Source organism: Apium graveolens, chromosome 5 (genome assembly GCF_009905375.1).
Source record: "Apium graveolens cultivar Ventura chromosome 5, ASM990537v1, whole genome shotgun sequence".
NCBI lineage: Eukaryota > Viridiplantae > Streptophyta > Magnoliopsida > Apiales > Apiaceae > Apium > Apium graveolens.
The window spans coordinates 86993885-87011522 of NC_133651.1; the positions used below are offsets into that span (position 1 = coordinate 86993885).

The window sequence follows — 17638 nt, forward strand, 5'->3', positions numbered from 1 at the left end:
CCCTATTTATGTCTACTAGAACTGTAGACATAAATTTGGGTTTAGCTTGATGATAACAAAACACTTGACAAATATATTAACTGTAATAAAGCAGAAATTCAAAAGTGCTGCAAAAATGTGTATGCTGAGATGGAATTGAAGAATTACATTGTTTCCAAGGGTGCTCCTTTAGCCTGAGCAGATTAATATCTTTTCCTTTGATCCCTTGTTTTCTTTCCTAGCCTCCTGTCATTCTCCTCTATTTGAAGTTGAAGTTATCTGTAAAACTCAGCTTCATCTTCTTCATTGATGTTCAACTTAGATTGCATATTCTTGAGAGTTTCATTACTGGAATCTTGAGCTGATCTTCAAGTCTGAAAAATCTTCTGACTCCTTTGTTGTCTCTGAACTCCATCAACCAATGAGGTGATTTGTGAACTGTAATTCCTCTTTCTTGAATGAGTAATGTTCTAGGCAAGGTATTGGGCTCCCACCAAGTTTTTATGTTGGCAATCTTGTTGAGAATCTCAGTCTTGGCAGTCCTGGTAAATCCAGAATCCCTTTGTATGGCTGAGTAGACTCTAACCAAGGTAGAGTAGCCTTCATTCAGAATCCTGTAGATAGGCCAAGTTATTTCCCCACTTTCTTTGTATTTGAACACTAGTCTTTCTGGTAGCTGTCTGTAGGCAGCTATTCCCCTTACTTCCTCCAACTCATCTAGATAGAGTTCAATGTCTAAAATTCTTTTATGTCACAAATGTGAACATAATCATCCTTAGAGGCTTTTGGCTTAGGCTTAGGCTTCTGAGTGAATTTGATTGAGGTTTTAGAGGGTGTTGATTTGATTCTTCTTTTCTGCTTCTTTGATGGTGGAGAAGAGGTTAAGAAGGTGGGCAATTTGATGGTGTCCCAATCAATTGGTTCCTCCTTAGGAATGATTGTTTCACCATGAATATTTATGAAGGGGTCAGGCACAATCGGTTCAGGAATAGAAGGTAGTGGTTTGGATTTTGATTGGGTTTCTTCAGTCTCATCTACCATCTTTCTCTTTGCATTGGCCTTCTTTCTGTTCCCTTTCTGCTATTCCTCTCTTTCCTTACTTCTTTCTTCCATATCATTATCAACCATGTCCCCCATACCTGCATCTTCACTTTTGTCTTCAATTTCTTTCTTTTCTTCAGCTTGACTTGACTTTAGCTATTTTTCAAGCTTTGCTTCTGCTCTTTTGTCAGCCTTTAGCTTTTTGGCTTCTTCCTTCAACCTTCTGGTTTCTTCCCTCTTGGCTATTGGGAATTTGGGATGTCCTTGCATCACACAAATGCTCTTTCCCTCTCTAAAGATAATAGCCATGTTCCTCCTTTCAATCACATCCATGGTCTCTTTGTGCTTTATGATACTTCCACCCAAAACCTTGTCTTCATCAGGCTTTGGAAGAGGAAAATCCACTTCTTTCATCTGAGCAAGGCTTAGAGGATTCTTTGTAGAGTCCTTATTGGATCTATTGTTGGGCTTGAGAACCATAGGTTTCAGATTCTTGGAAGAAGTCTCTCCAACCTTATTCCTCCTTACTGGCTTGAGCTCCATAATAATTGGTTCCATCTTTGTGCTATGCTTCACAGATTGTGATTGAGAAGTTGTAGAACAAAATATTTGTTGCATCTTTTCATCAATTTTCCTCCTTTACTCTTTGACTTGCAATTCAGCTGCTGCTATCTGGATTAGATCAATTCCATCAAGCTTTCCTTTGATTTGAATAGTTGGAGAAGTGGTGATGGCAGGAACTAGCACTTGAGATATTTGAACTGTTGTTGATGGCTCTCCTTCCCCTTCCCCTTTATTCTCCCCCTTTTTGTTATCATCAAGGGTAGGGGTCAAGCCTTGTGCTTTTGCCAGCTGCATTAGTAGATTTGTCTGAGTTTGTTGATTCTGAAGAATGGTGACCATAGAGTCTTCAATGATCTGAACTCTGTCTTCCAACCTGACCAGCCTCTTGTCAGCATCAGATGCTTTCCTCAGTCTCCCCAACAAATCTTGCATAGTACCATAAGGCATGACTGAATCCATCTTCTCAGCATTGTAGGATTTCAGATCAGCAATGTCCTACTTGAGCTCATCCACACTTAGATTCTGTTTGAAATGTTGCAACTGCAAGAGATGCAGAGAGTCCAGATGAGCTTGAAGAATTGCCTTGGTACCAGCATCTGTAGTCTCCTGAAGGGCCTTCTGAATAGTCATTACTTGCCTGACCAAAGTTACACCAAACTCTCCTGGTGTAGATGCCTTTGCCCATGCCCAATCAGGGAGATCTGGAACAGAACTTGGGCCTGCTTCTCCCCCTAAGTTCATGCTCTCATCCAAAGAATTAGAGTCATCATCATTAGAATTTACTCCAAATTCTTCAGATGGCTCACAAAGTCATGTAGAGTTGTGGAAATATCCACAAGTCAAATGCATCAAGAGATGTGGAGATATCGACAAGTCAAATACATATAGATATGTGGAGATATTAATAAGGCTTTTTGTACTTGGAAGATCTCGTTAACAGTTTTATTTACAGAGTGCAATTATCATGAAAATTTTAAATTACCAGCCAACAACCAATTTTATCATTAAAATAGGAAGCCTATAAATGCAGGTTGAAGAGTGCAAAGATCAAGGGTCAAGATGAATTGGACAAAGGAGTGTAGCAGCTCTGGAAGATTGTCTGCAGATCTGTAGCACTTAGAATAGGAATAGACAAAAAAAAGTTTAAAAATTGTGTTAGTCTATTTTAGTGCAATTCCTCTAAACTATGCATTCTAGTTATAAAGAATGTCACGTGTCCTTTGTCTAGATGTAATAAAACAGTCTAGATCGATTGCAAATTCTCTCAAGTGGAAGCTAAGTTCCGAATATTCAAGAACTTATATTTATAGCACAATACAGTTGATTTTGAATAAAGATCAAACGAGTTTTGATAATTATTTTCTCTGTCTTTTAAAGTTAATTAATTATCACTACAAATATAATTTAGTTGTTAAGTTCACCAATGCCTAAAATAGCTAACTTGATTTGCTTAAAAAAGTTTGCAAGAAAAATCAAGAAATACACATTCACCCCCCCCCTTTGTGTGCATTTCATACCTAACTGATTTTGAGAGATAAATGTTTGATAAAATACTCAAATGAAAACAAACGTGAAACAAGAATTAAATACAGGTACGATTGATGTGGAACTGATAATGATGAGGTTCAAGACGAAGAAGAAGAAGAAGAAGAAAAATATGAAAATAACAAGAAAATTTATACAATCTGTAACGAAAAAAATAAGAAAGGAAGTTTCATACCAGAACTTTAATGACAGAAATGAAATTAGGCGTGAGTCACCCATTCTCTTATACCATGAGAAGGTGAAGTTCTTCTTCATCTTTTTTCAGCAAAATAAAAATAATTCTATATTAATCGAATAAAATATATGTTGGGTTTTGTTAGGAATATGTGTATTAGTTTGATGATAAGTTCAGCAAAACACTTAAGTAGAAATCTAGTATTTATAGCCTCAACGGATAAGACCATCTTGGCTATCCGTTGAAGGAGTAGCCTTACTTAGCAATAAGTTTGGTATTGTAGCACATCTCACTCTCTCTAGTTTCAAGCTGTAATTCTTAGATGTTGTTAGGAGATAATCAGTCATGTTGACTACTAATGGATGTACAAGTAGGAGGGCTAATTGTAAATATTTCATGCCTTGTAATTTTGTATAAGTGAAGAAGTATCAACTGATATTGAAGACCTTCAACGGATAAGAAACTAAGCTTCAACGGATGTCTCTAAAGCTTCAACGGATGCACTGCTAGAGCATCAACGGATAAAGCCATCAACGGATGAAAGCTTCAACGGATGCACTGCTAGAGCATCAACGGATAAAGCCATCAACAGATGAAAGCTTCAACGGATGCTCAGTCTCATAGCAGTTGATAGTGACAGTTAACAAAGCTGACAGAGGCACATGGATTGACAGAGATGTGGTAGCCTATTTCAGGAACAGCAGAAAAAGCAGCTGTTTTTAGTCTGGTTCAAAATGGAAAGTCAACAGATAATTCCAAATTACACTGGATAAAAATGGAACAGAAACAAGTGGAGAACTATTGTCTTATTGTACTTTATCTTTGTCTTCACTTGTAAACTTGGTGTTATATAAACCAAGTAGAAGCTAGTAATTAGATATGAATTTTCCCAGAGCTGTTTAGAAATATCAAGAGAGAAAATCATCTAGTTTGTACTAGGAAGCAGCTGTGATTTAATTTTGAATCACAGATTTTCTGAAATAACACATCTCTGGTGGAACAACAAATCCACCAGAAAAGTTTTTAAGTTCTTTGTGCTCATTTCATTTGTGTTTAAATATATATCTGTCTGCATCAGCTCCAAGTAATTTACACACATTTGATCACTCAAACACTTAGTCTTACAAACTGCTCAAAACTTGAAAAAGTTTTGAGATTTACATTCAACCCCCCTTCTGTAAATCTCATTGTTAGTCCACTGGGAATAACAGGTTTCAACCCAAGATGATTTGTTGGGCTTGGTGGTACAAGACATAATTCGATTGGATAATATTTTTATGTGTAGATAGTCATTATCAAAAATGAGATTGGGTAATAATTGTATGGGTAGATAATTATTATTATAATCAGATTATGTATGTCTTGTTGACGAAGTTTGTGATGGCTATATATACATCGTCATATTATTATTTTGATGTATGTTTAAGAGATGTAGTCATCTTAGGAATCGGTTGGGAGATGCATGAGTATTGGTTAGCTCAAGCATAAGCATCAGTTTTAGACACCATTGGGGTGTAATGTATTAATATATTATTGATAATTATTTGGATTAATAATAAAGGTTGGGCGTGGGTTTTTCATGTCAAATATATTATTGTGTGTGTACTTTGTATTGGTAGAATTGAATCTCGAATGTGTGTGTGTGTTCCTCCTAACAAGTAGTATCAAGAGCCGAGGTTCGAGGTTCGTGATAAATTGGGTTGAAGGAACGTTCAAGGTTCAATTGGTATGGTGGAGTACGTTGATGGATTTGTTGACAAAGTTAAGTGTGGTATGGTGGTTGACTTGCATCGTGGATCAATTCGTTCAGACTCGAGATTGAAGATGGAATGGATCATTGCAATAGTTTCAATGGTTTGATAGTTGATCAACCAAGTGAAAATTTTTGGATGACGTTGTTCTTATTCAAGAGGCTGAAGGATTGTGAAAACAAGGATCGTGTGACTCAATGGTTAAAGAAGGCACTCATGGTTGATGCACGTGATTTTGTGGATGGATATGTTGTTATTTTGAAGAACAGTAGTTTAGAGTTCACTATACGGGTTTTAGTGATTCTTAAAAGTTGGAAGAACGAGATGAAGAGATTTTTGTTCGAGTGGAGGCATTGGCGAACGGACGTCGATGGCTTGAAGGTGACTGTTAATTCGGTTGTGAAATTGTATTACGTTGAATGGGAGGATTGTTGGTTTTCAACCCAAGATGATTTATTGGGCTTTGTGATACAAGACATAACTGGATTGGATAATGATTGTATGTGTAGATAATTATTATCATAATGGTATTGTGTAATAATTGTATGGTTAAACAATTATTATTATAATCAGACTAGGTATGTTTTCTTGGCTAAGTTTGTGATGGAATATATATACATCGTCATGTTATTATTTTGATGTGTACTTAAGAGATGTAGTCATCTTAGGTATCGGTTGGGAGATGCTTGAACATTGGCCGACTCAAGTATCAGTTGAGACACCATTGAGATGTAATGTATTTATGTATTATTGATAACTGTTTGGATTAAAAATATAAGTTGGGACGTGGGTTTTCCACGTCAAATATATTGTTGTATGTACTCTGTATTACTCTATCTGTCCCATTGAATTCTCTACATCACTTTTTAACACGCTTTTCAATGTTCATTTAAAATATAACACCATTATATTTTTTTAAAATTTTGTTTTTCAGTATAAAAGTTTTATGTTTAAACTTTTATTCCAAAAAAAAAATTTTAAAAACATTACGAAAGTATATTTTATAGAGGTCTCGAAATGTGTGCAAATAGTAAACATAGAGAAATCAACATGACGGAGGTAGTAATAAAATTAAATTTCGAGAATCTGTGTGTTTCTCCTAACAGTATCTACAATACTTTTTTAGTCTCTTCCTCTAGCTAACACACGATACCTCTACCTAACACACCATACATATAAACAATATATACAAGAGAGAATTGCATTTTGCACCCCTTATATTTGACCAAAACTCAATTTGTATACCTATTTTCATAAATTACAGTTTGCACCCCTCAACTTTGAAATCGGCTTCAAGTTGCACCCTTTTTGCCAAATTTTGTCATCTTTTTTGCCCAAATTATTGTCTTCAACAACATATATAATCTATTATTGAAGAAAAAAGATGAGATATATTGTTGGAGATAGCAATTAGGGCTAAAAAATTAGGTAAAAAAGGTGTATGTTGAAGGGAATTCAAAATAGGGAGATGCAAACTGCAAATTATGAAAATAGGTATACAAAATTGAGTTTTGGCCAAATATGAAGAGTGCAAAATACAATTCTCTCTATATATACAAGCTTACTTCGTGTAATTAACTTTCCCGCTCAATGAACAAACTAACTATATGTAAATACCAAATTACTCTCGTAGAAGTACTTATATATAATCTTATTTTGATTTATTAGAAACTTACGTTTACTCTTTGTGGTATTATAGCAGTATATACATGCACAATGCAAAAGCAAATAAAATGACAGTGAAAGTTAAGTTTTTTCCCCTTAAAAAGTTAAGTTACTTGATACACACTGAAAATTTGTACTCCTTCCGTCCCACTGGGATATTTACATTACTATTAGGCACGTATTTCGGCACATATTTCGAAACTTTTATAAAATATAGTTTGATAGTGTTTTTTCAAAAAAAAATTGAATAGAAATTTTAAAAAAAAAAAATTATTCAAAAATAATATATTAAAAAAAATATTATAGAACTATATTTTAAATGAGTATTGAAAAACGTGTAAAAAATAATATAAACAATCCAGTAAATGTAGTTAAATCGTATATGCCAGCAATGATGGGGAAGGGGTAGAGGGAGAAGATACGTCGGACTAACTTGTGCTTGCTAGAGTATCTGATTCGTTCGTATCAATGTAACTTATTATTCTCATGATTTCGGGTCTTTGCCTCTATTTGCCAAATAGCTTACTGTGCCACTTCTTTTGTACTATGTATTGTATGCAGTAACTTTTAATCATTTTGCAAAAAAAAAAGTGTATTGTTTTGCATATTGTTTTAGAGTCAATTGTATTTTGCATCCTTTATTTTTGTTTAAAAATTAATGTTATATATTTATTTTAAAAAATTACAATTTACAAACCCTAACTTTCAATTTGTATGCAAATTGCACCACTTTAATAGTTATAATTATAATAATGAGGGGTAAAACAAGAATTTTAATATAAATGTAAATAAATTTTGTAGTTATAATTCGAAAAATGTTTAAAATATTTATTATTGTGAATTCTACCACTTAAATACGCACTAAATAATAATAAAGTTAAATAATTAAAAAAAGTGATGCAACGATCTTAATACTAAAATTTAATATACAATTGAAACTAATGCTTAAAGTATATTTTATAATTAATTTTAGTGGAATTTATTATTTTTTGGAATTAAGATCATATCATAAAAATTGAAATTGAAATTACTAGTACGTCTCGAAAATTCAAAAATATAAAATATATAAAAATTAAATTTTTAATACAATTTAAAATATATAAAATATATGTTAAATAAATTTTTAAGCCTAAATTTTAATTTTCCCCTTCTCAATAAACTAATTAGACAAAAAGGATATTATTTGTATGGGGTTTAAAAAAGAGAAATACAAACTACAATTTCTGGAAAATAGATATACAATATTAATTTTGGGACAAAATTAAGGGATGCAAAGTATCTCTCTGATTTTTTATGACTCACAAGCATTAGCAGAGTCCCAAATATTATGGAGGTTCAACCAAGTGCTACTTGACTTCTAACTATTCAATCTCAATAACATATATAGATGACGATCAGGAAGGAGCCAACAGCTGCGCGCTTGTAAATTTGGATTCTTGGGAGCAAATTTGTGTAAATTATTCATAGATAAAGGAACCCTTAATAATCCTGAGGAACCATTTTTATTAGAAAAATTGAGGGTTTGTGCAAATTTACATTATATTCCCAAGGGTACAAATTTGACAAGTTAAACATCCCTAGTCCTTAGTCGCACAGATACTGCTTCTCACGCGTATACCAGTACTTGTACTTGAAAAATATCTGAATCCTTGCTCAGCTTCTCGAGTCCTTGACCACGGAGCACCCAGAAGAGAGATATGTATTAGCTTAAAAAGCCCCCCCCCCCCCCCCCCGCTCTCACACAGACCCCGTGAGCGTGTTATAATGTGTATGTGTATATACATATAATTTTTCTGCATGCAAGTAAAATGAGAAACTATTTGAGGCGGGGGGGTAAAAACTGTTTGTACATATACCTAAAATTCTATATTTAGATAGATGTTCAAGTTGACCAATGAACATCCCACCTCCAAGTAATTACTAAATTAATTAAAATCGAAAACTGCATAAATTTGATTATTGAAGACTACGCCCCACACGTTGTACGGCCACATGCAACTACATCCACTAGACAAACACAAGGACAATATATATAGAAAGCATTATATAGTTCAACAAAAACAGAAGATACAAAGCTATGGAAAGATCAGAACGAGTGTCACCCACTTATGAGCATCATCATCAAGTCTCTTTCTTGATTCCAAATTCAATGAAAGAAATGGGTTTTGTTCTCTTTGAAAACCCTCTTGATACGGTCACTTCTACTATTCCTTACAAATCAACCTCTAATTTAGATCAGCAAGGCTACTCTATAGAGTTTGATCACCAACAGGTGCCGTGTTTGCAGATCTTGTTCCATCTCCCCTCTTATACTACTACTTTTCATTTGTTTTTTAACAATTACATGATTGAAATTGTTTCGATTTTTTTGTTGATTATCGAGTTCAATTTTAATTAAGATAATATTGATTAGCTAGCTACTATGATTTGGATACACTTGATTTGTAAACAACAATTGATAGTAAGAATAATTTAGGTAAGGAACTTGGATGGCAAGGATGCTGGTGCTGAAAAATGCAACCAAAATGCCAATGAGGACGATTCATGGTATAGTATTCAATCTTTATTTTTATTTGCTTTCTTTCCTTACTCTTCATTCTTCCTCTACTTCACAGCATACTTGAACATTTCTCCCCCTGTTTTTCCTCTAGATAAGACTCAGACACACACTCGTGATGAGACTCTCTGCGCGCACATGAGTACATGCATAAGAGTCTACTTCTTGATCTTGTATACTGTAGTTTTTATATAGCTAAGTTTGATCTTGTTTAGTTGCTTTCCCATTTATGCTCTTCTCAAGGATGAGTAATTACATTCTTATTAGAAGAAGTTAATATAGATAGCAACTGCTTACTGCCTAATTATATAAATCTTTGTTAAAGACTGTATTCATAATTCAGTGGGATGAAAACAACGGATCACAATTCTACTATTAATATATTGAGACTAGACATTCTTATGAATATGACATTGACAAATAGTGCTAATAATGTGCATCATATTAACACATAGTAATGTTAATTAATGGTAATACGTAACATGAAGCATATACATGTATACATATCGAATCAAAAAATGGATTATGTATTATTCTCCTGGAAGTGATAATACTATATAGGATAGCAAAATACAAAACATTAAAATATAATAAAAGATTTGAAACAAAAGAGTGCTGAATGAAACTAATATTTGTGTTAAGGTTCAACCTAAAGACATCTTGTTTATATAATGAAACATTAGTTCTAGAAATTTTGGTACTGAAAGGTCTGAACGAAGCTTTGGAGGAGTAGAAGAAGCTAAAGTCTTTTCTGGTATACATGATTGTCACAAGAAGGCAGTGAACACAAGGAAATTTTTTACGGCACTTGAGATAAGTTATATATGATGCCAATTGGAAGAGGTGAGGAATAAGAGTTGCTTCAAAGTCACTAACAGACTGTGCTAGCAGATACACTGTATAGTCCAAATACGAGTAAATGAGGCATTTTTTAGATACATTTAAGAGGTTACTGGATAGGCCCAGTCCAGAACTATAGAAAGTGATAAATTTTAGAATATGAGGTGAACTTAGGTATTACTGATTATTAAAATCTCGATCACAGCTGGAGCGATTGTGCAAAGACAAACCTGATTTTGAAATATCTGTTTCATTCTAGTGAGGCAGTCAAAATCTGGTAAGAAAAGGCCACCGGTGAATAAGCACCAACATTAGTAGGTTTTAATTTTGGTGGAATCAATTGAGAGATTATATTAGATAATTATTCAATGGCAGACCAAGGTAGTACTCAGAATTCATGAAAGTTAAGGTGAAGCTGAAAAGGATTAAGAAAGATGTCAATTTTATTGCGGAAGGACTACACCTTTGTTATTTTGTTAGTACAAAAAGGACTACTTTCTTTGGTGGTTTGAACTTTGAAGTGCTTGACAAAGATGTTGGAGTATGAGGCTCCTTACTGTGCTTGTATGCATGCATGCATGTTTGAGTCGGGTTTCACAGTCGGTTTAGGTCTACTTGGCACCGACCGTACGGACTGCGCCAGTTGCGGGCCCGGTAGAAAGCTGCGGTTGATATTTCCGATCGGTTTTGTAATTTGAAGCGGTTGATTTCCGTCGGTCGGAATAGACAATCTGTTTCATTTTACGTAGCAGAAGTCCGCCCAAAAACCTGCAAGATATGTCGATCGGTTTTGTTAGTCGGTTTAAAATTAAAACCTACTGTTATGGAAGACGGTCGAGTTTAACCCTTAACCAGAGGTGGTTGGTTACGACTCGGTCGGTTTAGGTTCTTGTTTCTTGCCACTATAGGAAAACAGGACAAAACTGACCACACATAACCGACCGACAACGATTTGGCTCCAATATAATCGATCACCAGGTTGGTCGGTTATGTAAGAGGAAAAACGACACAATTTTGATGATGTGGCAGAACTAAAACCTACCATATACAGGTGGTTGGTTATAGAAGCTAAAAACGACGCAGTTTCGCTGATGAGGCACAAGTAAAACCGACCACGTTTACGTGGTCGGTTAAAACCCTAGTTGGAGGCCATTAAAACCGACCCACGTCTTCGGTCGGTTATAGGTGAAAATATAAAATTAATATAAAGAACAATTGTCCTCTTAAACGACTGTTTTTGACGGTCGGTTTTATCCTGTTTTCTTGTAGTGTGCGATAGGAAAGAAGTGTTGGCAAGACTTGTGGTGGGTTGCAACTGTAGGCTTGTCATTAGAATTCGACTCAGTTTAAAATTGAGTATTTCGAATCCATTGTGTTAGGATTCCAAAATTTCATTAAACACCCCTTCCACGAATTCCTAAGATTTTCAAGGAAATAATTATGATCACCTAATAACAATAATATTCAATATATTCCACAGGATTAATGAGTTCGATCCTACATGTAAAGCAACCATATATACCACCATTTGTAGCTTCTTACTAATGCCAAATGTCTAAAAGTCACACTGCACAGTGTCCTGCTGATTGTATGTTTATGTTTAAAATTATTGTTCATATAAAATGAGATGAAAAAATTGGCTGCAGGTGGAGGAGCTCATCTTCAAAAAAGGTGAGACGAAAGTTAAGAGAACCAAGATTCTGCTTTCAAACAAGGAGTGATGTTGATGTTCTTGATGATGGTTACAAATGGAGAAAATATGGCCAGAAAGTTGTCAAGAACAGCCTTCATCCAAGGTAAATATAAACTTCTTCAATTTTTCATCTTCCTTGCATCTTTGCATGACCACGACTATATATCTGTTGAAAACAGCCATTGTTTCGTCTTCCTTTAATTTCATTCGCGGAACTTCAACTTTAGTCTTCCTATTTTTTGCATTCTTGCTACCTGCTCTTCCCGAGTAACGAGTAAAAGCCGACTGCTACTATTAATACCATACCTATAAAGCCTTTCTTTGTGTGTTATATTAGTGCATTATTTAAATATTACTTCTATTTGTTTAAATCATCATGTAAAAAATCAAATTTAGCACGAAAATAATCACTTCCAAACTTATACAATTAATCAAAAAAATTATGATAAATTTATACGACCAATCACCCACTAGTCACATGATCACACTTCTAATGTGCAAAAAAAAACTAAACATAGTATTGGGGGAGTTTAGTTCTCCTTTTATAAACAGGTAATTCATTTAGAGGTTTTGTGAAATTTAATAACAAAACTCTGTTACTTTCATCCCAGTTCTCTCTTAAATCTCTCTCAATTTCTCTCTCATCTCTCTCTAAATCTCTCTTTCTATTCCTTAATTTCTGAAATTAAACACATGATATACCCATCATGTAACACATAGTCTACTAATCTAAACAATATTAACGATCTCACCAATATTTCTCTCGAGCAATACTTCAAAAATACATAGCATACTACTAAACATATCTAATATGACAATTAATATTATACCATCACAAAATTTACCACCAATAATATCATACTTATTGTACAAGTCTTAACATCTTTGCATACCTATTTACAAGTATTATAATTTATTTTATTATTCATTTTATTTACAACTATTATTATTTATCCATACTCAATATTCTAAAATTCAAAAATCGAAATTGTTCGGGTAAACGTAACTTTCACTAATTTTTCTAGAATAGTGTCTATACTAAAGTATAATAACTTGAAGCTGGTAAACTTGAATCGGGTATAATTTGGGTTATTGCTTTATTTTATTTATTAAGAGAATAATATACATATATAGTCTTCTTATCCTAGGCTACTAAACTACAGGTGCATATCCTATTATTTTATTATAAATATATAAATAATATATATTTATGTAAATATATAAAAAATTATTACATATAATTGGATAAAGAAAAATTTTAAAATTATGTAAATATTAACCGTAATCTTTGAATGGATTTAAACTAGTATTATTTAATAACAATTCCAAAAGTGTCCTAAATTATTGGAAAACTAAATTTTGAGGCATTTTAAATAATTGAGGGCTCAATAATTTCATAGTGGTGCCTTAAAACGGGACATTTATCATGTGCCCTTGTTTATAAGGCACCACCTTGCATGCCTCTTATATAATTTTTTCAATAAAATATTTGTTTCCGTCCTTTTTTGAACATCATTTCCTTCTTATATTTTTCATTTCCCTTTAATTATTATTTAAATATATTATTATTTTAATAATAAGACATAAAAATAAGATATGTTATTGAGTTTGATGTGCAAAAATCTTGTCCTAACTTACAAAAAATTATATATTATAATAGTTATAGGTCATTTGCTGATACTCTTGGATTAGTAATTTACAACCCATACACACTATATATGCAAGCAAACACACAATCATTATCAAAATCCCCATATTTGTCTTGTCTGGGAAAACCAAAACGCAACTACCGTCCTGGGTTCAAATCCTTCTATCCCGCAACTACTTGCGTGTCTTTCTTACAAAGAATCTCAAACACAAATTCTATTGCCATCTTTTCTTTCTTACCTGCACGGCGGCCTTCGAGTTAGTGAGCTGAGTCGCTTCCCAAATATCTTGAACATGTATGAAGACTTCATCAGTTCATCTTATAAGCGGCTCATGCTGTGTAGTTTCTTCGTCAATATCAGATGGTTCAATGAAACTAGTCCCCCCATTGTATTTAGACATATCCATGATGGTATTATGGGCCTATATTTGGGCACTTAGAGGAACTTGGCATTGTAATCACTCAGACTTGATGAACATAATAAAATAAAAAGGGTATAATTTTGTGTAAATTGAAAAATGAGACCTAAACTTATATATATAACAGAACATACTTAAAAAAATTACAAAGTAGATACCTGAACATGAATAAGAACCAACTTGAGTATTAACTACTTGTATGGCTCTTCAACTAGAATTTTAATTCGCAGAAACTGATATAAATAACAATATCAACATCACAAATTACAGTGTATAACTAATGTATAACGAGGCACATTTTATTTTGACAATTTTGGATCTGTTAACAAACTGTGCTCATATTCAAATCAATACAAATACCTTTGTTATACGAACAATTATATACTCAATTACATCTAGAATTATTATGTAAGTTGATTATATTTTTCTTTTACAGTACTAATGTTAATATGTACGGACAATCAATACTAGAGTAATTTGTAAAATGGGAAAAATAAAAATTATAATTTTTAACTTTTTAAAGTAAAAACAACTGCTAAACTGAAATAAGAACACAAGACATTTAAATTTCAGGTGATTTGTTTTTTACTTGTGTTGGAAACGTGGATGGACTCTATTAATATATTTTAATTTTTTTTGGATGAACTTTTTTAATATATTTTAATTCTTTTTAGAATATGTATACATAAACTATATGGTATAGATTGTGTAATAAAGATGAACGCACAGCTTTGTTGTACATCCGCATGCAAAATATATATTTATATTTATATTTATATTTTTAGTATAACTCAAACAAATAATATATATATTTATAATGTTAATACAGCAACACAGTACTCGATTTTGACTAAAAATAGGCTCTGGGCCTTTATACTTTAAAATTAGAGTAACTTTACTAGGATGCGTATATCAACTTTTTACTAAGATGCGTATATCAACTTTTTACTAAGATGTGTATATCAACTATTTTCTATGCTACATATTATAACAAACATATATCCTTATTTATAGGCTAAAGACCCGGTTTATATAATGTCTTACTTCACACCATATTTAAAGTAATGTTAAAGCTATAAAAAAAAGTTACAAAAAATTGTCACAAAATAACATGGCATGGATGATGTAACACAATGAAAAAATTTCATGATCTTATTAATATACTGCAGGGGTCCATTTATATTTAACCAACTAGTATGTGACATGTGGCATTTATAACTATTTTAATAACTCATTTTGTACCTCTAGCATTTTCCCTATATTTATTACTGTAACCTACATTCTAGGACTATTGAACCCCCTTCACTTTTAATATAAACTGTGTAATATGTGTAATAGCTATTTTCACTTAAGCTGGTAGTCTATGCATGTACCTGGTAACTAATCACTTCATTATTTTATTTTTTTACAAACACGGATAAGTATTACTATTTCCTTGCACAGAACACTTGGCCTCAGATATAGATACATGAGCAGCCTACCATTTCTCATTCGATAATTTATTACTGCCATCCTTACTTCTTTTATACCTTGATAATGTTGTCAACGTGAATACACTTTACACCAAAAGATTTGATAATATTAATACAAAAAAAAAAAAACAATAGCACTTTTATTTCAAAGAAAAAATACAACTATATAAATGTTTACACACACAGGCTACAACCTCTTTTTCCTTACCACAGCTGCTGCTCTTTCTTTCGCTCTGTTTTTTTTCAGTTGTATTTTACAAATGGAGTTGTTGTCTTATTTATAGACTTCTGAGACTAGTTAATACCTCATTGCTTACATCACCAGACATCTTCCTAGTCTCCTGGTCATCTTCTATTTACTAGCTAACAACAAAGACTTCAACCATAAGCCTACCTTATTTTAGGGTTTGAACAGAGACCAGCCTGTACGTGTATACTGAACATAAAAGAGCTAGTGCCACGATATCTGTTTTTCATGCATGTGTTACCAGCTGTATGTTTATTTTCTTCAGTTTACATTTGAGCATGTATTGTATTTTGCACAACCCACCTATTTACCAGGCCTTCACAACTGTCTGGGTGATCTTTCTTCAACACACGCATTTGACTTGCATGAAATGATAATCCTCTGCTCACCAAATTTTCAGGACTCTAGCTTTTAATTTATTATACATATTATGATTATTACTAGCTGCCAACTTTATTTAGATAAGGGTTTGAATTCTAACACTCCCCCTCAAACCCGACTTTGCATTCCGAGTTTCTTTTTCATTTTTTGAAATACGTCCGGCTTCAACGGCTTTGTAAAAATATCTGCTAAATTTTCTTCAGTCCTACAATGTACCAACTCCACAATTTTTCCGTTCACCTGCTCTCGTATAGAATGATATTTTATGTTGATGTGCTTGCTGCGACTGTGTGACACCGGATTTTTCGCGAGTGAAATAGCAGATTTATTATCCACATAAATAGTAATTGGATCTTCTTTGGCAAGATTTAATTCGCCCAATATATAGCCTAGCCACATAGCTTGACATGCGCATGCTGCTGCTGCGATGTACTCTGCCTCACATGTTGAGAGGGCAACTGTCTGTTGTTTCTTTGATGACCAAGAAAATATTGTTGAACCGATATGAAAAACATATCCTGATGTGCTTTTCCCGTCATCCAAATCTCCACCATAATCACTATCTGAGTAGCCAACTAATTTTGAATTTTGAGAATGCGTGTAAAACAGACCATGATCAAGTGTACCTTTTATATACCGCAAAATTCTTTTAGCTGCCATGAAGTGATCTTGCTTCGGCTTCTCCATGTACCTACTAACCAATCCAACTGCATACATAATATCTGGACGAGTGAAAGTTAGGTACCTCAAACTTCCAACCAAACTTTTGAATAATGTCGGATTTACCGACTCCCTTGTTGAGTCAATTCTGAGCTTTATGCTTGACTCTGCTGGCGTACTCACTGGCTTGCATTTCTCCATTCTGAATTTCTTTAAAATCTCCTCGGCATATTTTTTCTGCGACATAAAAATTCCATCTTTGCTTTGCTTCACCTCGACTCCAAGAAAGTAAGACATTTGACCAATATCTGTCATCTCAAATTCGTTAGTCATAACTTTCTTAAAATTATCGAACATACCAGGGTTGTTTCCAGTGAAGATCATGTCATCTACGTATAAGCAAACGATCATAATATCTCCCCCTGAATTTGTTTTTGTGTAGAGAGCATGCTCGTATGGACTCTTCACAAAACCATTTTTCTGAAAGTATTCATCAACCCTTGTGTTCCATGCTCGTGGGGCTTGTTTCAACCCGTACAATGCTTTCTTTAGTCTGTAGACTTTATTTTCTTGGCCTTTTTGAACATATCCTGGAGGCTGCTCAATATAGACTTCTTCTTCGAGGTAACCATTCAAGAATGCTGACTTGACATCCATCTGAAAAATCTTCCACTGATTCTGAGCTGCAATTGCTGTAAGAAGTCTTATAGTATCAACTCTTGCAACTGGAGCGAACACCTCATCATAGTCAATGCCATATCTCTGTTTGTAGCCTTTAGCCACCAACCTTGCCTTGTACTTTTCAACTTCACCATCTTGATTGGTCTTTGTCTTGTAGACCCATTTGACACCAATGGCTTTGTGTCCTTCTGGAAGATCTGTGAGCTCCCAGGTATCATTCTTCTTGATTGCACCAATTTCGTCATCCATGGCTTTGTTCCATTTGCTTTCTTCAGAAGCTTCCTCAAATGTAACTGGATCACATTCAGCCATTAAACAAA

At 33.6% G+C, this 17638-nt stretch overlaps 1 protein-coding gene across 1 annotated transcript in view; it reads left to right on the top strand.

The window, feature by feature from the left end:
* Window positions 1–8787: 8787 nt before the first annotated feature.
* LOC141724235 (putative WRKY transcription factor 12) overlaps window positions 8788–17638 on the top strand; it is a 32549-nt gene continuing 23698 nt past the window's right edge. The window contains exons 1-3 of the mRNA XM_074526291.1: window positions 8788–8992; window positions 9197–9267; window positions 11764–11913. Of these exons, the coding sequence (XP_074382392.1) occupies window positions 8798–8992; window positions 9197–9267; window positions 11764–11913 (416 nt within the window). The 5' untranslated portion in view covers window positions 8788–8797. The remainder of the gene's footprint in view (window positions 8993–9196; window positions 9268–11763; window positions 11914–17638) is intronic.